This window comes from Callorhinus ursinus, unplaced genomic scaffold (assembly GCF_003265705.2).
Source record: "Callorhinus ursinus isolate GAN/ISIS: 27379988/994484 unplaced genomic scaffold, GSC_fseal_2.0 scaffold85, whole genome shotgun sequence".
NCBI classification, from domain to species: Eukaryota; Metazoa; Chordata; class Mammalia; order Carnivora; family Otariidae; genus Callorhinus; species Callorhinus ursinus.
In genome coordinates, this window is record NW_027397147.1 from 2192809 (window position 1) to 2215406 (window position 22598).

At 53.1% G+C, this 22598-nt stretch overlaps 2 protein-coding genes across 9 annotated transcripts in view; one reads left to right on the plus strand and one right to left on the minus strand.

Moving 5' to 3' along the window:
• SCNN1B (sodium channel epithelial 1 subunit beta) overlaps window positions 1-5342 on the plus strand; it is a 59314-nt gene extending 53972 nt beyond the window's left edge. For 6 of the 7 annotated variants that reach the window (XM_025855456.2, XM_073887966.1, XM_073887968.1 and 3 more), the window contains 6 exons: window positions 1235-1352; window positions 2355-2430; window positions 2522-2579; window positions 3222-3283; window positions 4449-4524; window positions 4769-5342. In XM_025855456.2, the coding sequence (XP_025711241.1) occupies window positions 1235-1352; window positions 2355-2430; window positions 2522-2579; window positions 3222-3283; window positions 4449-4524; window positions 4769-5149 (771 nt within the window). In that variant the 3' untranslated portion in view covers window positions 5150-5342. Of the gene's footprint in view, window positions 1-1234; window positions 1353-2354; window positions 2431-2521; window positions 2580-3202; window positions 3284-4448; window positions 4525-4768 lie in introns of all 7 variants that reach the window. The other variant, XM_073887971.1, reaches the window with a different exon arrangement.
• A 4110-nt stretch (window positions 5343-9452) lies between these two features.
• Window positions 9453-22598, minus strand: part of COG7 (component of oligomeric golgi complex 7) — a 78957-nt gene continuing 65811 nt past the window's right edge. For both annotated transcript variants that reach the window (XM_073887947.1, XM_025855455.2), the window contains 4 exons: window positions 22340-22423; window positions 18733-18847; window positions 12670-12813; window positions 9453-9891 (listed from right to left, as the gene is read on the minus strand). In XM_073887947.1, coding sequence (XP_073744048.1) covers window positions 9725-9891; window positions 12670-12813; window positions 18733-18847; window positions 22340-22423 — 510 coding nt within the window. In that variant the 3' untranslated portion in view covers window positions 9453-9724. The remainder of the gene's footprint in view (window positions 9892-12669; window positions 12814-18732; window positions 18848-22339; window positions 22424-22598) is intronic.

Sequence of the window (22598 nt, forward strand, 5' to 3'; positions counted from 1 at the left end):
TCCAGCTGACCTGTGCGCCCCACACCCTGACCCGGCTGGTTTGGCCGCCTTCTATCTGGAGGGGCTTCTGCCTGCAGTGGGGAACTTGGGGGAAGCTTCCAAGCTAATGAAGGGATAGACAGCCAGGCAGCACAGGGAGGTGGGGAGCATGGAGAGGGAGGCCACAGAGGCATCCATCAGGCTCAGCCTTAGAGACCTCATTCCAGAAAAAGCTCAGCTCTTGCTTTGTCCGGTGCAGCCGCCCCTCTGGCCAGAGACCTTGGCAAAGACCCAGGCCCTGGTCGGGTGCTCTGCTTGCATCCCCCCAACCCCCAGCCTCTGTTGTGGGGCCTAGAGAGGACTCCTCCTTCCCAGGTGAGACAGTGAGGCCTGGAAGAACGCGAGATCCCGGCCCAAAGTCAGAGCTCCTCGTCCGACCCCGCTGGCCCCCTCACCCCCACTCTGTTCCTCCCGGCTGGGCCCGCAGGGAGGCCACAGCCCTGTCAGGGAGAACAGGACAGGGCCTGCCAGGCTGCAAAGGAGCAGCGCTGGGAGTGGGAGTAGCTGGGACGGAGCGGGTTGGCTCCGTGGCCGGCGGGGCAGAGCCCAGAGCAGGGGATAGCAAAGGTTGGAGCGAGGGCTCCTCCACACGCCGGACTCGGGAAGCTGGGACAAGCGGAGACACAGGAGTACCAGCCGCTTCCACTCCCCATGCGGTGCCAGGCCCTCCTGACTTTAGCCCACAGGGGCGACCGTCACCCTGCTCCACCTGTGAGTGACCGCAATTGGCCTCCGAGTGCGCTGGAACCAGGTTGGGGTGACCTGAAACCCCAGCACGAGAGTCATCCCACGCAGACTCCAAGGCGCCAAATCCACTCTTCCTCCCCCTGTCCCCATGAGGGGACACTGCCCCATCAAGGCTGGCAGCCCCATTAATGAGACCTATCAGAGGTTGGCTACGGTATTGGGACCAAGCCACCCCTCCCCATGTCCTGTATGGGGCTCCGGCTCTGCAAGGTGGGGTCCTCAGAGAGCTGGGTCTGGCCCGAGTCCCTCCGCGGGGACCAGGCACTGAGCAGGACAGCCACGCCCTGGCTGCGGGGGCCAGGAGGTGCAGCTCCTCAGCCGGGGAGACCCCTCCCCTGGCTCCCCAGGCCTCGGCATTACCTCCCCCGGGGCCCCTACCCCCCGGGGCTGGGACGGGGGGGGGGGGGCTTCGCAGTCATGGCCATATTCTCCCGCCCTCCCACTGCAGGCCTGTATTCGCTCCTGCTTCCAAGAGCACATGATCCAGAATTGCAGCTGTGCCCACTTCCTGTACCCACTGCCCCACGGGGAGAGATACTGCAACAACCGCGAGTTCCCAGACTGGGGTGAGTGCGGAGCCCCGGGCACTGGGGCCCCGGGCCGGCTGGGGCTCTGACCGCAAAGACGGGGGTGGGGGGGTGGGGGCAGAGCTCCACGTCCTCAGCAGGGCGGGGGGTGGGGCCAGGCCTGCGCCTCCACGGCCTGCAGCCCCCCTCCGCCCCAGCCCCCCTCCCGCCTGTGTATGTGTGCCCCGTAAACACCTGCACACACATGAGCTTGGCGTGCAGCGGCTGGCGAGGGCACGTATGTGTGTGCACACAGGAGAGGGTATTTGTATGCTTGTTTCTTAATGCACAGGAGAACTCGGGACCAGGTCTGCACGTGTGTTCATACATGGGCGTGGATGGCTTCCAGTGTTTGCATCTGTGCACGCTGGTTCATGTGCCCACACAGTGTGTGCGCACGTGTGCCCACAATGCCACACGTATGAGCCTCAGCATGCATGTCCATGTGTGTGAGCTCACTGGGTCTCTCCATGGGGTGCTGGGTGGGAAGGGAGACTGAGGTGGCCTCCAAGAGTCTGAGGCCCAAAGCCACAGAAGTAGGAACCCTGGCATCCAAACATGATGGATGTTGTCGGAGGCAGGGAGAGTCCCACCACCTCATAAAACCAATGAAATATGTAGCCAAGAGGGGGGAACCATCCCTTTGGACCACCCATCCCTTCATGCATGACCCCATCACCCTGCCCCCCCAGCCCTGAGTGGGGATGACAGAGGGAAAGCTGCTCTCATCCTGCTGAGCTGAGTCTGGGCTGTTTGGGGAGAGGGTCCCCCAGGCCAGGCTGGGGCAAAATGGCTGGACATGGGGGGTGCAGGGGGGGAAGGGATGACCCTCCATGGCAGGAGAGCTTGGGCAGAGACAGCTCCCCCTCCCACCGAACCACCGGCCTTGGGTGGCCATGGTCAGGAGGGCAGGCGGCAGCTGGAGGCTCAAAGCGGGAGAGGAAAACATCTAGAAACCCCCTCCCTTAAGTCTCCCCCCTCCCCCCCACCCGTCTTGCTCAGCCTATTGTTACTCACACCTGCGCATGAGTGTGGCCCAGAGGGAAACCTGCATCAACATGTGCAAGGAGTCCTGCAAGTGAGTGGGGGGCATGGAGACTGGGGGGCAGGGGTGGGGAGCAGTGCTGGCAAGGACAGCGACAGCCACAGAGCTGCCTTCTCTCTTCCAGTGACACCCAGTACAAGATGACCATCTCCATGGCCGACTGGCCTTCTGAGGCGTCTGAGGTGAGGTGGTGGAGTGGCCAAGCTCCTGGCCGCCCACCTTTGGGCTGGGGGACAGCTCTGGGCACAGGTCTGCAGGCTGTCTGTCCCCCCAGCCGTGTCTCCCAAGGCGCTGTGCTGGGGACACAGCAATGAAGGAGAGGCACAGCCCTTTGCTCTTAGGGAGCTTACATTCTAGTGGGGGAGACAGGCAACATGCGGAAATTAGATCATTTCAAAGTGTGATAATGGCAGAAAGTAGATAGGATGAGCGCAGAGTAACCAGGGGAAATCCCTTTAGACAGAGCGGTCAGGGAAGACCTCCCTGCAAAGGTGATATGTGAGTGAAAGCAGCAGGAGCTGAGCCAGCCTGGGCAGGGCTGGGGAGGACCACCCGGGCAGAGGGACAGCACCTGCAAGGGCCAGAGGTGGGAAAGACGCGGCGCAGGATGGCTGGGCCTCTGGGGGAAGCGTCTGGAGCCCAGAGGGCCTTCTCCCAACAGCAGCAGCCAGGGGGCACCATTACCTTCCTCCTCTCTGTGCCAACACACGGTCCCCCGGCCTTGGGGAAGCTTTGGGGCTGTGTCCCCGACCCGTAGTAGGGCCCATGATTGGGAGGGGGTGCTGGAGGTGCCATTTTTTTTCAGCTGCCTTCTTGGATTCCAGGATTGGATTTTCCACGTCCTGTCTCAGGAGCGGGACCAAAGCACCAATATCACTTTGAGCAGGTGAGCCTAGAGTCTGGGTGGGGTTGGGGAATGCGCAAAATGGGAGGAACCAGAGCCTCCAGGGAGGGGTTTGGATATAGGGCAGCTCCTCAGACACCTTCTCACACTGGTCAGATCCAGGAGGAGGCCTGAAGGATGAGGTACTGGGAATGAGAGAGAAGCCAGTGAATGGAATTCAGGGTCAACCACTTCCCAAAGGAGAGCCTGTTCTTCCATATGTCACCTGTTCACCCACCCACCCACCCATCCACCCATTCGTTCCTCCATTATTCATCCATCCTTCCACCCATCCATCTATCCATTTGCTTGTCTATCCATCCATCCATCCATCCTTCAGCCCTCTAATTTTCCTCCCATTCATCTGTATCCATTCACCCATCCAGCCATTCATCCCCCCATCATCCACTCATCCATCCTTAAACTCATCCATCCATCCACTTATCCTCTACCCATTTCTCCATCTTTCCACCCATCAAAAACACAAACACGAATTGAGCACAGGAAAGACACAGGTCCATATTCTTGGGAAGCTCCAGTCTAGAGGACAAAAATATGCCAACAGGGCTTATGGTGTTGAGAGTCTCTATAAGACCCTTCCTTTGGGAGCACAGCAGAGAAGAAGCTATCTGCCTGAGAGATAAGGGAGGTCTGTAGAGGGAGCTGACGCTTGAGCTAACTCTCCAAGGAGGAGCAGGAACTGTTTAAATAAGAGGCAAAGATGTTCAGGCAGAAGACTGGAGGTGTGAGAGAGCATAACTTTTCTGAGGACTATCGGGTGCAAAGGGGAAACCGACATGGCCAACTCTCTGTGCCCCAGGTCCCCTGATAAAGAAGCAAGAATTAGGACTCTATCCAGAGCCTACTGTGTATGGGCTGGGCCCCTCTGGGGGGTGGGAGACGGGAGCTCAGAGGCAGTCTTTGGGGCCCCCCGGAAGGATGCTAGGCAGAGATGCTTTTCGTGGCCCCAAGGCCCAGAGGGGACAGGAAGGGCCGCACTTTGGGCTCTTGCTTGGACCTCACCCCTCCTGGGAGTAAACATATGAGAAGCTCAAGGCAGAGGACTGCCCCTTGGCTGCCTTTTGTGTGTGTGTGTGTGTGTGCATGCGCATGCACGCACAAGCGTGTCCCGGGGAGGGGGCACCAGCCCTTCTTGCTGCTTCTACAGGAAGGGAGTTGTCAAGCTCAACATCTACTTCCAAGAATTCAACTATCGCACCATTGAGGAGTCAGCAGCCAATAACGTGAGTCTGGGTGCTCCCAACTCTCAACCCTGCCCTGCTGCCCCTCCACCCTGCACACTGAGGGTGGGGAGGGCCCCGAGCCCAACAGGGGAATTAGAATGGTTTCCCTGGGTTGAGATGGTCACCCTGTTCCCCTTCCTGGCCAACAGCCCCCCTCCCGGGAAGCCGTGAGGCAGGGCTCAAGGCAGAAATCTGTGGCCCAACCCACACCCCCACCAGGCCGTCCACCCTCTACTCTCCGCAGATTGTTTGGCTGCTCTCAAACCTGGGCGGCCAGTTTGGCTTCTGGATGGGGGGCTCGGTGCTGTGCCTCATCGAATTCGGAGAGATCCTCATCGACTTTGTGTGGATCACTGTCATCAAGCTGGTGGCCTTCGCCAAGAGCCTGCGGCAGAGGCGGGCCCAGGCTCGCTATGCGGGCCCGCCGCCCACCGTGGCTGAGCTGGTGGAGGCTCACACCAACTTTGGCTTCCAGCCTGATGTGGCCAGGCCTGGCCCCGACCCCGGGACCTACCCTGATGAGCAGACCCTGCCCATCCCGGGCACCCCACCTCCCAACTATGACTCCCTCCGTCTGCAGCCGCTGGACGTCATCGAGTCTGACAGTGAGGGCGATGCCATCTAGACCTGGGGAGCCCAGAACTCAGACCCAAGAAGCCGGATTCATGGCCTCGGGCTTCACTTCGGGGTGCAATCTCCAAAGGGCCAGGATGATGGGAATCCGAGGCCACAGTCTATGTGTATCCCTCTCCAGAGAGACCAGCAGCTCCTGGCCAGTCCCAGGCCAAGGGCTCTGTAGGGTCACGGTGCCGGTATGGATGTGGGTAAAGTGTACTCATTTGGTTCCTGCCCACACCCCCAACCTGACCTGATCCTTGGCTGGGACATCCCCAGCTTGGCTCCGGAAAGCCTGGAACACTGTGCCCCACAAACAGGCTAGTTTTTCCCAGTGCCAGTCACCGTCTGCTCTCGAGACAAAGAGCCAGGCATGCTGTGCTGTCTGTCCTCAGAACCTTTCCATCCTGGCCTTGGCAGGCCTCTGCCAATGGGTTTAGTGAAGGCAGCAACTGTGGAGAGCAGGAAGAGCATCAGGCCCAGGGGCGGGGTTGGGGGACCTGCTGCCAGGTCCTAGAAAATAAAAGTTCTAGAAAATAAAAGTAGAACACACAGAGCTGAGCTTTGTTCTTTGTCGGACGGGGCAGTCGGAGTGCCCTGGTGCACAAGTGGGCTTGTGACTTATTCAGTGCCATTCACCGTACTACTTTGGGTTGCAAGGACAGAGAGAAATAGACTCAAGCTGGCTTAAGTGAAAGAATCTCAAGCAGCTCAGTGTCTCTCGGTCTCTGCTTTCCTCGGGCTCTCCTCACATTGAAAGCCCGCCTGCGAGTCCAAACTCACCGTGTCTCCAGCTCAGCAAACAGCTAGGAGGAAGTACCTCTTCCCCAGTTGTCTCTGCAAGTTCCCAGGCTGACTCTCATTGGTCACTGACTGGGTCACATGCATATCTCTGAACCAATCAGTGTGATAGGCTGCTTGGATTGGTCAGACCCTGCCCATACCTGAGGCCAGGTGGCCCCCAGCAGAATCACATGGCCCCAGGGGATAGGGACATGGCTCCAAGCATTGCCAGAAAAAATACAGGTCCTCAAGTTAAATATGAATTTCAGATAAACAACGAATTGATTTTTTAGTATCAGTACATCTGCATAATATTTGGGACAGGGGTGTCTGGGTGGCTCAGTAGGTTAAGCGACCAACTCTTGATTTCGGCTCAGGTCATGATCTCAGCGTCATGAGACTGAGCCCCGTATGGGGCTCCTCGCTCAGTGTGGAGGCTGCTTCAGATTCTCTCTCCTTCTCCCTCTGTCCCTCCCCGACCCGTGCATGCATGTGCGCTCCCTCCCTAAACTAAAATGTTTTTAAAATTAAGGGGTATCCGGGACATAGGATGTTAATAAAATCATCTGTTGTTTTTCTGAAATTCAAATTTAACTGAGTGTCCTGTATTTTTAGTTGCTAAGTATGGGAACCCTGACGGCTCTCCAAAGAGAGACCAGGAAGCTGTTTCCCAAGAAGAATGGGGCCTGCCAGGTGCAGGGAGCTGACCATCTGCCTTCCCCGGTCGCGAAGCGGCTCTGGCTATAGAGCCTGGACGTCTGAGGGCCCAGCCCTGCTGGTGGAGAACACCTGGGCCCTTGGCTGGAAAGGCAAACAAGCAGGCCTCCCATTAAGTGCCCACAGTGGCACCTGTGGGGGAAGGTGGTGCCACAGACTTGGTGCCACTCCAGCCAAAGGCAGCACTGGGAGGGACTGTGTGGGGAGGGCCTGGGGGAAGAGGGTTTCCCAGCTCGGGGCCAGGCGGGTCTGCAGGCTGGAGTCCAGTTCTTGGTGGTTACCGCACCAACTCCCATGACTACTACTTTCATTATTAGTGATAGTTGTCATCACACTATTATTAGTTGTTGTTATCATCGAACAATGGCTACATTGTATCAAACACTTACCACACACTTACCAGACCAAGTGCTTTGCAAGTCTTTTTCCAATTCTCAGAATTACCGAGAAGTATTACCATCCCATCTTAAGGGTAAGTAAATTGAGACTCAGGTGAAGTCAGATGCTCCAGATCACTCTTCCAGTAAGTGACGAAGGTCCAGCCTCATCCCCTGGCTGCCGGTGGTCACAAGAATACCAGTCCCGTATAGGAGCCCAGAGCTTTCACATTTATGGTCTCATCTGAAGCTGTGGGGCAGGCACAGCAATGGTTATTAGTGAGCTCCCTTTGCCAGCTCTTTGGTCACACTAATTCGAGCTGACTTAAGCTAAAAAAAGGGAATCCATTGGTTCTTGTAATAAAAGTCCAGGGATTTCAGGTATGGCTGTATCCAGGGGTTCATAGATCTGGTGATTTCCCCAGGTCCGGGCTTTCTTTTCTTCTATATTGATGTCCCTCTCAAACGGGTCCCCTCCGTGTACTGCTCTTCACCCCATAGCTCCAAGCTCCATTCCCTCAGCCCAGCAACTATAGAGTGGGAAGAAAGCTCTTCCTTCACAGTGTCCCAGCAAAAGCCCCGAGAATGAGGGTCACTGAATCAGCCCGGGCCACATATTCATCCTGAACTGGGAGAGGCATCTGAAGCAGGAGTGGGAAGGCGGCACTTGTTACCCCCTCTGTACCTCACTGGCTCTTCAAATAACCCTGATTAGGTTCCACTATGGCTCCTGTCTTTCACAAGAGGAAATGAGGCTCAGAGAGGTGAAGCGACTTCCCCAAGGTCACACAGTCAGGAGGTGGCGAAGCCAGGAATCAAACAGCTCTCCTGGACACCGGCACAAAGGTCACCCCAAAGAGATTTCCACTTTCCACAACACATTCCGCCTTCCAGGTTTCCGGCTCTTACTTCTTCAAGGCAGAAGCCAGGCTCGATCCCTGCCAGGGACAGTCCGTGATCCACCGCATGAGAAACCAAAATATTTTCCTTGGTGCGGGTTCTTTCGGGGCCAGCAAAACTGGTTCCAAGGATGTGGGGACAGAACGTGTGGGAACCCCTGGATGACAAGGCCAGCACGACACCGGCCCCAGCAGCCTGCAGGGGCTGGTTCCCGAGAAGCCATGGGCGCAGCAGTGCCACTCTGGAGGGCCAGCACGAGCCGGCTCTCCCGGGCGGGATTAGGTGTTGTGCACTCACCTCGCGCCCCGCGGTCAGGAGCGTGGGCACCACGGGTACCAGTGACTCCAGGCAAGCCCCTAAACCTCCCACACCTCAGTTCCTTTGTGTGTAAGATGGGGATAATCCCTGAGGCCGCTGAAAGGCATCAGAGAGAGAAGTAAGGCTTACGCAGCAGCGGGAACACACGACACATCAATTCCAATAAAGGACCCCGACAGACACGGTGGTGCCCTCCTTCTCCCTTGCTAACAGAAACCCAGCCTGCTCACGGCACCAGTGCTCCGGGCCCAGGCAATAAATCCTGCCTGGTCTACACCAGGGTTTCCATGCTGGAGGGGAGTCTGGGCCCCGGGCAAGGTCTGGAGACCTTTCTGCTGTCCCAGCTGGGGAGTGCCGCCGGCACCCAGTGGACAGAGGTCAGGGATACCGCTGAATGCCCATCGACCAGGCTGCCAAAAGCGACAGGAGTGCGGAGGCTGAGAACCCCAAATGAAGGCGGTCCTGTCCCCCACACTCCCAGCCTCGCTTGCAGCTGGGAGGATGCCGGCGACCAAGAACTGGCCCGGGAGACCGAGGAGAAAGCCACGGGGGCCCCTGGGGAGCCCTTTGCCTGCAGGGCGGAAGGGACAGTGCCCCCTCTGCCTTTGTCCCCCCGAACACCGTGTGATGCCTGCAGCTGCAAGAGTCGCCCCACCGGGAGGAAGCAGCCGGCACACACAGGAAAGGTCAAGATCCCGGGGAGGCTGGTCCTGGTCCCAACTCCTTCTGCCACTGAGTCAGTGCCCACAGCCAGGACCGTGGGACTTCTCGATCTTGAGAAAGCTCAACTCCTATGTTTGCTTGAGTCACTCAAATTACATTATTCTGTTCATCTTAAGAGATAGAGAAGCTACTGGCAAAAAACCTGATAGAGTCCACATTACCCCGTGAGTTTTCAAATAAGACAAAATAAAAGCCTGAGTCCTCATCACAGCCGACAGGCTGGTCCATGATCTGGGCCCCAGCTCCCGTCTGACCTGATTTCCTACTTCCATGCTGCTGACCTTGGACATGCCCCAGGGCCTGGTCCGCGCTGGTCCCTCACTGCCATGCACGGCTCTGATCTGTGGGTCCAGGGGCTGCCCTCCACCCTGATGCCACTATCCGACATCATCTTCTTTGTTGGTTTCTCTGGTGATTTTCCCCCTCCTTCCCGGCCCGTGTCCCAGTGCATGGAGCACAGCTCAGGGAGGCACCCAAATATTCACTGAGCAAAGGAAAGAAAACAGCCTTATTTCATTTCACGGTATTTATCAATTCCATTTTCAAGATGGGATCATTTAGAAAATCATCTGAAAAGTCTGCTCTAATAAATAATATGCCTCTAATTTATAACCCCCCCACCCTTTTTTTGATTATACAAATGAACCAAGTCTTTTGGAAATGAATCCTCCCAATCCCAGGCAGAATTTTTGAGCAAATCTATTCTGCAGAGCTGCTGTGACCCCTGAACCCTGGCCCTGGGCCTCTTCTCAACCAGGGGGAGATGGTCAGTAGTCCACATTCCGCATGTTAGCCACTGTGGTGGCCAGGCGCCGGGGCAGGCCTTTGCTGACCTGCCTGTAGTCCTCAGGTTTGGTCTTCAAGAGTGTCACGATGTTCTGAAGGGTGCGGGATGGCTGCAGGCCCAGGGCATCCATCACGTTGATCAGGTAGTCTGTAGGGATGGGGAGCAGACAGACACAGCTCAACAGACTGAGCGCCAAGCTCACGGGATGATGTGGACTCTATCAAAGAAACTGAACAAAGAAATACAGAAGTCCACCCCGAACCCCCAAAATGCCGGTTGCCTGCTCTGCCCCAAGCAGCCAGGCCTTTACTCTGAGGGCTTTTCCAAGAGGATTAAACCTACTGTCAGCTTCGGGGTGCCTGGGTGGCTCAATTGGTTGAGCGTCCAACTCTTGATTTCAGCTCAGGTCATGATCTCAGGGTCATGAGATCAAGCCCTGCATCAGGCTCCACACTCAGCACAGAGTCTGCCTGGGATTCTCTTTCTCCCTCTCCCTCTGCCCCTCCTCCCTGCTTGCATGTGCTCGCTCTCGCTCTCTCTTTCAAATAAATAAATAAACAAAATCTTAAAAAAAGGAAAGGAAGAAAGAAAGAAAAGAAAAGAAAAAAAAAACCAACTCTCAACTTGGCCTGAATCAGGAATTCTAATTGAATAAAGGACTAGCTGTCCCCCACCCCCCACTACACAATCAGTTCTCCAGCTGGACCAGCTCACCCCTTCAAAGCTCTACACTAGGACTCCTGAGTTATTGGCCACACTCCTCAGCGGGCCCCACTGACCACATGGAGACCCTGAGCAGTCAGGGGACATGTGGGCTTATATGAGCAGCGACCAAGAGCTCCCAGCCCAATCCCCCCATGAAAACAAGGACCGTGTCTGAGGCGGGGGCCTGGTGAGCTGCAGGTTCTCACACTTCCCATTTCTCCCCGTGGGGTCCTAGTTAGAGACAAATTCCCAAGCCCATCCCAGACCACGTTGGTGAGAATCCAAGAGAGAATTCAAGGACCCTGTCCTTCTAATAAGAGCCCCACGACTCTAACCACCAGGCAAGCTTGGGCAACACCGGCAGAGCGGGGAAGGTGAAAACTGGTTTCCAAGGTCGGGGTGAGCCTGGTGAACCCCTCTTCTCTGAGTCCCTGCGTCCATCCGTCAATGCTGCATTGTCAAGAGGATGAAATGGACCAAAGGCCACAGGAGCACCTGATGTATCACAGGTGGTAAGAGTGCTACCCTGGGCAGGTCCAAGCCAGATGTGAGGGGAGCACCCCGCAGCGTCCTCTGGCTCCACCTTCATCCTGCCCTCCCAAGGGTGGCAGACGGCACCCCGCAGCAGGCCTCTGCTGACCTTCTGTCCACGGCCCTGGCCGAAAGGACCGCGGCTCCAGCCACGGCCAGCATCTTCCTTCATTTCTTCTGGAAGCCTGGCTCAGGGCAGGGCCCACGGGAGGTGTCTGCTCTGCCCTGGCGGGCGGGCTGACTCATGTCCAACTCAGGCTGAGCGGCTTCCCAGAAAGGGCGCCAGCAGGCGGCCAGGCACCTGTCGCCTGCTCAAGTTTATCCATAAAACTGAGCTCCGCTCGACCGGGAGCCCGGAGCTGTGAAGTGACAGCCCATGGTCTTCCATGACATTTTCTGTTGGGCCAGCACAGTTTTGGGTTTTGTTGTGAGGTTTCACTTGTCTTTAAGGCGGCCACAACCCTCCCCACCCCACTCCCTACAGCGTAACCGCCTGGCACCCTCCCAGCCCCTGGCCACGCTCGCCAGCACGGAAGCTCAGTAAGCCGGGGGGCCGGCTGGGGCTCCAAGCGCCGTGGCCAGCACATAGCGGCCGCTCCGTCAGTGCCGAACGGGGACCGGGCACCCAGGGGCAGCCAAACAGAGAGGGACAAATAATACGGGCCACTGGAATCTAGGGCCAACGGCCTGATCTCGCTCCTTCCGATTGCTTCTGTTCTCAGTGCTCCTGCCTGTACTAGCCGGCACCACCTACGGGCCCCCGAATCTCCTCCTCCTTCCTCCCCGAACACGGCCCAATGATGTGGTGAAAGCTGGCTTTCCTGTCTAACGGCTGAGAGCTGACTGTGAAGTCAGGACACCTGGATTCCAAGCCTGGCTCCATCACTGGCAGCCCTGGGACCTGGAGGAAAGCACCTCACTTCTATTTCTTCTGCAGCAAAGTAAGAGCCTGGTTTGGCCCTGTGGTCGTGCAGACCACAGCTCTGCCTGGCTCCCCAGGGAGCTGATCTCTGAGGCTCCTACCAGACTCTCCCCCACCACCCCAAGAGCTGCTGCAGGTGAAGAGCAGGCAGGTCAATGGAAGGGCACCAAGACACTGGGGCGACTCCCCTGCCACCCGCCTGTGGCACCCACAACCTCAGGACCCCGCCTGCAGGGGCAGGTGCCAGCAGGAGCCAGTGGGCATGTGCCCCTCCGACCTGGGGGGCATGCAGGTATTGCATGGAGCCTCGTACTTCAGCTGCCTCGGGCCTCCGTGTTCTTCCCAGCATGGAGGGTGGGGGGTGGGCTCCATCGTGCAGTGACCTCACAGTGGGGGCTCTGAAGATGGCCGAAGATGTGGGTACGAGGGCTTGCTCGGCGCCTGGCATGCCTCATGCATGGTGGCAGCCTAATCAGCGGCAGTTCGGGGAGGCAAGGCAGCAATGGTGAGTCTGTCGCACTCACTTCAACCCAGCTCATGGAAGCCCCGCTCAGGCGCAGCCTATCAGAATCCCCCATGACGTTTTTCAGACTACAGACGTCCAGCCTTCAACCCAGACTTCCGAGTCAGAATCTCTGGGGAGGAGGCCTAGAGAATCCGCATTTTTAACCAGCTCGGCAGCCAAGCCCAGAGCTGGAGGGCAGGGGCACTGACAGATGCGATGGGCCACAGCCGTCCCTCCCACTGCCCGTTCTGGGGGCACTCACCCATGTCGGTGGCCAGCTGCTTGGTGGAGTGCGGCGTCAGCTCGGGGATGTGCAGGATCACGTCGCAGTAGGTCTGCATCGTGGCTCTGGCAATGGAGCCCAGCCAGTTGTCAGCCATGTTGTCCAGCTCAGGTAATTCGTCCCCTGGGAAGGGAGAGGAGGTCACCAGAGACAACGCATATGCTTGGGAAAGTGCCACCTCCAGCAGCTTCTGCCCTCCAGGCGGCCAGGCCCACGACGGGCGGTGCCGTATGCCCACACACGCCAGGGGGCCACGGTCCCAGTGGGTAACACAGGGACAGAGAACAATTACGTCTTAGGCCAAGTGGTACTGACGGAGTATGAGGACGATTCAGGAGAGGATGCGGTCAGGTGAGGGGGAGCGATCTCTGCGTGCCCGAAGGCGGGGGACGCGGTGCAGCCACGCAGGCTGGGAGGGAGGGCAGGAGGGGGGCTCTGTGAGAGGGCAGGCAGCCCACGCCAGCAGAGACAGCGACGCTCGACACACCGGCAGCACGTCAGAAGTGAGACCCGGACAGGGCCATCCACCACGGACGAGCTGGGTGCTACCCAGCCTCTCAGAGCCCGACTCTGCGGGGCTGTGGCGGGAACCACGGGAGGCCCCGGCCTGGGCCTCAAGCATGAAGCGTGTGACACACTCTAGTGCTGCACACATGGTGACTCTCAGTGTCACATCACCTGTGGGGAAGAAGGAGTACGTATACCGAGCAGGGCTGGGGGAACAGGGCTGGGTCGCGCAGGGCACCCTGAGAGTCACAGGGACCCCATGTCAAACAGGCAATGACTGTGGGGCCCCAGCAAGGTTGTGAGAGCCAGTCAGGCTGGGGCGGGCTGATGCAGGAGGACGGAGCCGTCATCCTGGCCAGACAGGCCTTGAACTCTGGGGGCAAGGGGGCTGCCTGACATTAAAACAACAAAAAAAGTAGGGGGACGAGCGGAGAAAAAGAATCCATTTAGGAGAAGATAAGCAAAATGCCACTTATACCACCACCACCACCAATAACAATAATAATAAAAATAATAATGATAATAACACAGAACATAAAGCTACATGTCAAATACCATCCGTACACGGGAAAATGTAAATACCATCATGTTCAATGACGGGATGTCATGATTTATTCTTTTTAAAATTGTGACCTTGTTTTACATGTAGTATCTGTACAACAAACACAAACTAGAAAGTTAAAAACCAAAAACAGGATGGACATAACTGAGCAGAAGGCTAAGAACACATGGTCTAGGGCTTCCACCCTGGAAACGGAGGCTGGCCCGGTGGTCGTGTGGCCAGAAACGCGGCCAGGCACGGCAGCTTGTCCGGGGGATAAACCTCCTTCCCCAAGACATTGGCCCATAAAAGGATGAACCTACCAGGCCTGGGGCAGCACTGAGGGGTGGGGGACGAGGCGCCCACACGGGACTGAGGGTGGAGGGCACTCCCTTACTTGGTAACCGCACGAGTCCCATTCAAGACCCTGCCAGGTCTGCGCTGCCCTGGTCTGGGAGGCCCTGCCCCGACGGCACCCTCCGGCCGGGGGGCAGACAAGGCCCCTCTACACAGCCACATCAGGGCTGCAGCCAGGGCGTCGCCAAAGACTGATAGGAGCCCAGAAACGGGAGCTCATACCCGGGCTTCCCGAGCACGAGGGACAGTTTGTCGGATGCACAGGAGGAGAAAGGGCAGTCCAGGCAGACAGCACAAACACTGGTTTACAAAAGCGCCCAGGAGAAACGGCATGTGGGAGACGGTCCTGCTGCTGACTTACATGTGCACACAGATCTGCAGAGAGAGGCACCCCGGACGATCGTCCCTCAGGTGCTAGTAGGACTCTCGGGGCAGCAGATTTTTACTCAGAAAAGTTCTTAATTTTTAAAAATTAAGAAGAAAATCCTTTAGAGTGGCTGTAGTGTGAGCACGTGGGGGCAGAAGATGGGCCGCATGCCCTGACTGGGTGGGATTGAGAAGGGTCTCCAACCCCAGGCCTGGGAGGGGCTGGATCTCACCCCATAGGTTCCAGGGGCCCTGGGGGTTTTTAAGCAGGCCGGGAATAATTAGTCTGAGGGCAAGGACAAGCAGCAAGAGATGGGAGCAAAATATACAAAATGCAGTAGAGAAAGGAAATCTCAAGAAGGAGGGGTGTTAAAAAGACAGGCCGATGAAGTATCGGGCTCAGCTTTTGCATCTGATGGCAGGAATGGTCTGGGCCCGACCTTCCTGGGCCTCCCCACAGGGCCACTCTGTGCCAAGGCCCACCAGGCTGCCCCCTCTGCCTGGAACCCCCACCTCAGAGAAGGGAGCCTCCACGGGGCCCTCGCACCACACCCAGGCAGCACCCCTGCCCTGTGCCCAGTAGGTGCTGGCCACCTCCAGGGGACCCAGTCTCACTGAGGCCCAAACTCAGCAGCCCCACTGGGGGAGGGGACGTGGTGGGCACAGAGATTGCAGTTTTCCTGCAAATGCCCCTGCTATGACACACGCTGTGTGGGTGACCTCTGGACATGTCACTTCAAAGTTCCTGATGTTCCATTTCCTTGTGGGAAAAAGACTCGCAAAGATTTTCAAAACTCCCTTCTAACCACACTGCTTAGGAAAAGCCATTTATCTAAGCCCAAAGTTCCTACCAGTTGCTCTCCATCTAGTTCTTAAAACGTGCAAATGTTAACATGTTAGAAATCCCCTGGGTAATTCTTCCCAGTTTTCTGCATGTTTGAAATTTTTCATAATATGCTGCTGAAAAGGAGAGGGTAAAAAAAAAAAAAAGAAAGAAACACCTGGATGGGCTTGTTGTTGTTGTTTTCCAGCGCTGTTACAATTCTACTTTATGGCTGGAGTTTTTCCCTCCTAACAATGCCCAAAGCAATGGCCCAGCATAGAGTAAGCAATTAATAACACCTTGGTAAGTGAATGAATGACTGAAAACAACTGCAGTTTAGCTAAACCTGTATGTATTTTTTTTCCCGTGGGACAGGAAGGCTTTACACTCTCCCTGGTCTGCTGTAACAGACACAGACACAGCACCACTGTTTTCTTGCCCAAAAGTTTGAACTTGAACGTCAGCAGCATCAGTAAGAGATACATGATGGTGGGGCGCCTGGGTGGCTCAGTCGGTTGGATGTCCGACTCTTGGATACATGATGGTGAATAATACAATGCCTGGGATTTGACTTGAGTATTCTCGAAAAAAATAATGAGAGGAACGTAAGAAACAAGAAGCCATTCTGGAAGCCAGATGAGGAGTACCTGGGACTCCACTGTACTGGTCTCACACCCTGCATGACAGGCTTGTGTGCATGCGCACGTGTGTCAAACTCCAAAAATCCAAACTGTATAAACTGCTTTCCTCTGTGCTTGCCAATATTAAGTGTTAACACACATATATGTGTATATATGTAAATCTGTATATATTTTCAATATAGTCAATATGATAGGTTACAAAATGGCATACTTTCAGGGTGCCTGGGCGTCAGTTAAGAGTCCGACTCTTGATCTCAGGGTCGTGAGTTCAAGCCCTGCACTGGGCTCCACACTGGGCATGGAGCCTACTTAAAAAAAAAAAAAAAAAGCATACGCTACTTTCCTTTGCAGCCATTTGAGGATTACTAAAGTTATGCACTTCTTCCTATTTTTAGGTTATTTGAATGCCTTCATGTTATTTACTTATTTTTCCACGGGGTGTCATCTTTTTCTTACTGATTTGTGGGAACTTTTATAAAACAACTACCACCTATCAGCCGTGTTGCTATTTTGTTCCAGTCTGTCACATTCATCTTTCAATTTCCTTTAGTTTCTGGCTTTCATTTCAGAGTCTTCCCTTCCCTACCCCTGAGTGCCTATTCATTCATACTGTAGGTTTTACATGCTAAAAGTGAAATTTGTACAGAATTATCCTTTTTCCCAAAAATTATGAGTTCCCTCAATGTGTATGACCCTGTGAAACTCGCAGAGATTTTATTTGTATCATCTTCACAAATGATTTATGGAAATTTGACAACCATGCCTACTCTCTGTGGGATAAAAAGCCCAATGTATTGATTCGATCAAGTGTGTTGATTACACTGAACAATTCCTCTTTTATCCTCATTAATTTTCCTTTTTGAGAGGCGCCTGGGTAGCTCAGTCATTAAGCATCTGCCTTTGGCTCAGGTCATGATCCCAGGGTCCTGGGATCGAGCCCCACATCAGGCTCCCTGCTCCGCGGGAAGCCTGCTTCTCCCTCTCCCACTTCCCCTGCTTGTGTTCCTTCTCTCACTGTGTCTCTCTCTGTCAAATAAATAAATAAAATCTTAAAAAAAAAACCAAAACTTTTCCTTTTTGATTTGTCAAAGCCTAAAAGAGAGGTGCACGATGTTCTCAATACTTATGTGGTTTTCTCTTTCAAAATTATAAAATTTTAGAATTACACTACCAGTTTAATGGGATAGGATAACCAAGCTGGCATAAAATATATCAATAAATCACTTTCCTTTTGTGTAATTTCCATATTTAGTTTTAATTTTCCATATTTCAATTTATTTTAATTAATTTCAATTTTTATAGTTAATATAATTTGCTAATAAAAACTTTTGTCATATGGACAACGTAACCAATAAAATGTAATATATACCTAAATATAAAATTGATTTTTATTTTACATTTAAAAACAAAAGCAGTAATTCAGCTTTAATTACAACTTGGATTTCAAATGTTTATCAAATGTACTAAAATATGGGGGCGCCTGGGTGGCTCAGTCATTAGGCGTCTGCCTTCGGCTCAGGTCATGATCCCGGGGTCCTGGGATCGAGGCCCACATTGGGCTCCCTGCTCTGCGGGAAGCCTGCTTCTCCCACTCCCCCTGCTTGTGTTCCCTCTCTCACTGTGTCTCTCTCTGTCAAATAAATAAATAAAATCTTTTTAAAAAAATGTACTAAAATATGTTTGGATGATCTAGCCAAAAAAAAAAAAAAAAAAATTGTTCTTATTCTACGTCTGGCAGCTCCTCGCTCACACCCCTCAGTGCTATCTGACGTGTAAACGTACCTGACTGTCACAGGCTCACTGTGGGATCTGCCTTTTATCAGTGTTAACGGGCCACTTTGGTCCCATTTGTTATTGTTTGCTCTGATTCAACGTCATTGCCTTGCTTTCTTTTTATTTGCATTTACATGGGATGCCTTTTAGCATCCCTTTAACTTTTCAATGTGATTTTTTCTCAGGGTGGTACCTTCTCATAAGCTGCTGAAATCTTTTCTATATATACCACGTGATTTTTCTGTTTGCTCAGCCTTACAAAGGGAGGCCTATAATATCTCATATTAGGAATAAGAGGATTTTTGATCAGAAAGTATGTGGTCCCTGTTCAAACCTGTCAGTGCCCAGATAATGGGAAAAAGAAATAGTTTTTTTTTTAATTTTATTTACTTTTTGAGAGAGAGAGAGAGAGAGAGAATGACAGAGAGCATGAGAGAGGGGAGGGTCCAAGGGAGAAGCAGACTCCCCGCTGAGCAGGGAGCCTGATGCGGGACTCAATCCCGGGACTCCAGGATCATGACCTGGGCCGAAGGCAGTCGCTTAACCAACTGAGCCACCCAGGCGCCCCAAGAAATAGTTTTAATTACTGTATTTTCACCTTGTCAGTTTAGAGACCCAGGAGCCCTGGGAGAGCTGGGAACAAGTTCTGGCCAGAGGCATCTGGAAAGGAAACATCACTTCTACGGTGAAGAGTTCATGTTTGTCCTAACAAGCAAAATTGTTCTTAAGGTGCCGCTTTACTCGGCACGTGGTCCGTAGAGAGAGGGCTCGCACTGGCCAAGTGGGACCCTTGCCCCAAGAGCTTGCTTCCACCTCCAGTAAGTACATGTGACCTGGGGCCCTCCTGCCCCTGCCTCCCCAGCTGAGGGGCATCGGTGGAGTTCCTCCCCAGAGACGCTCCGCACACAGTGAGATGTCCCTTCCCTAAGCCACTCTGTCCTGCAGAAGCTCCCCAGGGGGATAACAGGTGGAAACCCCATGTTTGCATGGGGCTACAGCGAACCCGCCTCCTGGCTCTGTCAGGCCCCTCTCACCTTGCTCAGGAGGAAAGGGCAGCTTCCCAGCGTGCAGGGCCAGCTCCAAGGCAGAGTCCTCCTGAGTCACAAAAGGCTCAAGATTCAGGGGGAGGGACATGATATACTGCCCGATCTGAAACAGAAGAAAACACTTTCAACTCCACATTGCCACATACAGGTCATTATTTCTGCAGTACATTCGTGTGAAGGCAAACAGGGGACAGACAAAAAAAAGCACAAGGCCTGGGGCAGCCCCAACTCTGATCTTTCCAGCGAGTGTTAATACTGCTATGACAGGACCTTACAAAAATCAATGGCAATTTGCATGTACATCACACATTCATCCTCACACTAATGACCCCACTATTCTTGGAATGCATTCAACGCAACCACTACCTCAAATGAGATAATGGACACCAACAAGCGACTGTGCAAATAAATATAAATTACAACTATTCATGGATGCAAAACCAGGAAGATGCTAATGTCAACAGGTGCACAGCCAAGCACGAATGCGAATCCTATCTTCTGGACTTGACTGTGGGTCTTGCCTTTAGAAGTGATCTAAGAGAAGGAAGGAAATTTTTTTGGGGAAAAAAAGCCATTTGTAATTATAAATTAATTTGGAGGGAAAACTGTACTGTTTTCATAATACAGACTCTAGAAATAAAGATGGACAACGCCTTCTTGGCTGGTGGGGAATCGCAAAAGACAGGATTACGAGACATTTGGGATGAGCCCACAAATAATACAATGTTTGTCATGTGTTTGTCGGATGCACATGACTGTCATCATGGGTATATTTTATTTTTTATTTTTATTTTTTTTTATCACGGGTATATTTTAGATACCACTTTCTATTAAAACCCCTGTTTTGTGTTTTAAGGTAGTGTATGTTTTTGTTTCAAAATAAGGCTGATTTTCAGGTTATGACAACATACCGCTTTTGTTTTTGTTTTAAAAAAAAAAAGGTCTTTGAGCCTGTTTTTTTTTTCTTGGTTCTATATTTATTCTGTACATTTAAACTTGATTCTGATTCTGTAAACTACAATTCCGAGGATTATCCAAGTAAGATCTTCCCTCCTGGCCTCACACACACCTACATGGTAGCAGACTTGCAAAGTCTCCCAGCCCAAAGGGAGATTCCAAACATTTCCAAACACCGAGTGTGGGTTGGTTGTACTTAAGTCTCAACATCCCCCGGTCCATTATGCTAACGAAACAGGGTGAGTTTGCTCACCCCCTTTAAGGAGGTGATGAGATGGATGGTAAAATAAATTAAATCGGCATTTTTTCCTTTGCATTTACTTAGTATAATCTCTTACTCAAACTAGGTATGTGGGCCACTTTCCTCACTAGTAATAACCGCCACCATACACTTCAGCTTGAAAATGGCAACAAATGCATCATTTTTCCACAAGGCTGGAGGAAAAGAAGGATGCTGGTTTCTGGATTTGGGACCTCTCTGTTCTAATTACATGTGGCAGGCGCTTCCTGAATACCTACTATGCACAAGGACCCTGGGGGATACTCCTGTGTTTGGTACAGCTTTCATCTGGGGCCATAACCTTCTGGCTAAATGCACACACCCAGTTTTATGGGCAATGAAGTGTCAGGATCATTATACCTTGCATCTACGTTGTTTTTCATTTTTCAAAGCATTTTCTCCTATTGCGCCCCTCCATAATGCCCATGCGGCTCTGTGTAGGTTCAGAAGGCATTCACCGACGAGGCAAAGTGTTGTTTAGGTGCAAAATTTCAATAATCTGACATCTCAAACTTCAACTGGTTGGTTGAGCTTGTGAGGACTGCTGCGGTTCCTAGACAGATCCCACGACTCCAGGTGTCCCTCGGGAGTTCTGTCCATGTTCATCTTTCAGCAATCAATGTGGAAAGGGATGCTTACCAGTGCGCCTGAGGATATTTGTCTACTATTCCCACATATTCAATAAATACTCCTTGATATCCGGTTTGGGTATCAAACTCAGTGACACAGGAAAAATGAAGAGCTTTGTGGTCAGATGGACTTGGGTTTGAGTTCTGGCTCTACTGCTGTGTGACCTTCCTGGTGTCATCATCTCTGACAGGAGGATGATCTCATACTTACTTCAAAGGGCTGTGCCAAGGAGGAAATTCATGTGTGATACATGCATGAAGCACCTGGCGTCCTAACAGAGCGGCCGAGGGATAAGCAGCCCCTCTTGCATTGCCCAGAGCCTCACTGCTTGCCTGTGAAACACTACCACCAACCAGCTCACACTGTTGTTGTCAAGACAAAATTCTGTGTAGACCACATGCCACCTCATGGCACTGATAAAAGCCTTCACCGTCCTTACACACAGTGCGTGTCCGGTAAGTGCTCACTTCCTGAGTTCAGGTCATCAGCCCTCAGGTACAATCCTTAACTCGTGGGGGGTCATGGCAGGTGGACAAGGGCCCTGGCCTGGGGACAATCCGGGCCTCCCCTACTCCGCCAATATCTCAGTTTCCTCAACTGTAAAATCATCCAATACCTCTCCAGTCCCTTCCAGCAACATCATTTCCTCAATCCATTTAGACTGTAACGCATAGTGTCTCAGTTCTAAAAATAAGATGATTCCCATTGGTTGTAAGAACCAACCCACATCTTAATAGTTTCATCAGTACCGGTTTATGGGGTAATGCCCTGGGAGACAGGAGGAAAGCGACTGCCATTTTGAACTCGACACGGCTCCCAATGAGCAGAGAGAACAATGCCATCCTCCATGCTACCGCCAATGGGAATCACCAGACACTTCTGATTGTACAAGAGTAACTTGTAAAATTTCTTTGGATCTCTTATAATAGAGTCATAACTTACAAAGCAGTGGGTTCTAAAGTGACAGCCGTAGGCAGAGGAAATTGCTTAACTCAGAATTGCTCTGGAGAATGTCAGAAGTCACCCGCAGTGTGAGGTCCCCGGTGGCTGGAGTCCTCTACTCCCACCTGGTACTGAAGAGCAGCCAAGCCAGACTGCAGGAAGGAGTGACAGGAAAGGCCACGTGCAGGGGGCTGTCGATTCCCAGGGGTGAAATGAGAAGGAGGAAAGGACTCCAAGTGCCCTGCTCCCCTGTAGGGTTTATTCTGTTCTTTGTTAACATGGAGCCTCCAGAACTACAATTCTTAAGAGATTTCTTTCCTGCTGTGAAATTACCCATGAAAACACTCCACACAGGGCCTGGTGCAAAGCAGGTGTCACTAAAACACTGGCTGAATTTGAATTCAGAACTACATACACACTGTTCCTCTGAAAAGTCGTCGAGAAGAATTTGCCCACCTGTGTCCTCTCCTCCCAAGCCAGAATCCCCTGTGTGCACTCACGCTGGGATGCCCTTACGTACCGGCCACACCTCGCACTGGGAGAGAGGGAGGAGGCGTATGAGTGTGTTAGGTTTTGAAATCAGCTTGTGTTTCGTCAGCTGACTGAATAAGGAAGTCAGCTGCCTTTCCTTAAAGTCCTGGATATGGAAGGAAATTACCCAAAAGCAAAGGTTCAGACAGCACCAACGTGGTAATGACTACTTTCCCCGAAGGGCCAGAATCCAAAGACAAGGCAGGGTCCGCAAGGCTACAACTGCCCCGGAGCAAAGCGCCCAGAAGCTCTTACATTGCTGATGTACTCCAGAGGCGTGAGGCTGAAGGTAGGCAGGTCGTCGGTCAGCGTCTCACCAATGCCTGCTGTGCTCCAGCTCTAGGGCAGGAAGGAGAGAAAGCGATCAAGATCACGGAAGCCAGGAGGCCCGGGAAAGCACCCCACGCCCAAAAATCCTCGAAGAATGCAGCCTTCCTAGAGGTGTCTTTGCTCAGAGACGGCCTTGGGAATTGTCACTATTCAACAGACGAGGGATTTCTCACCAAGTCATCAC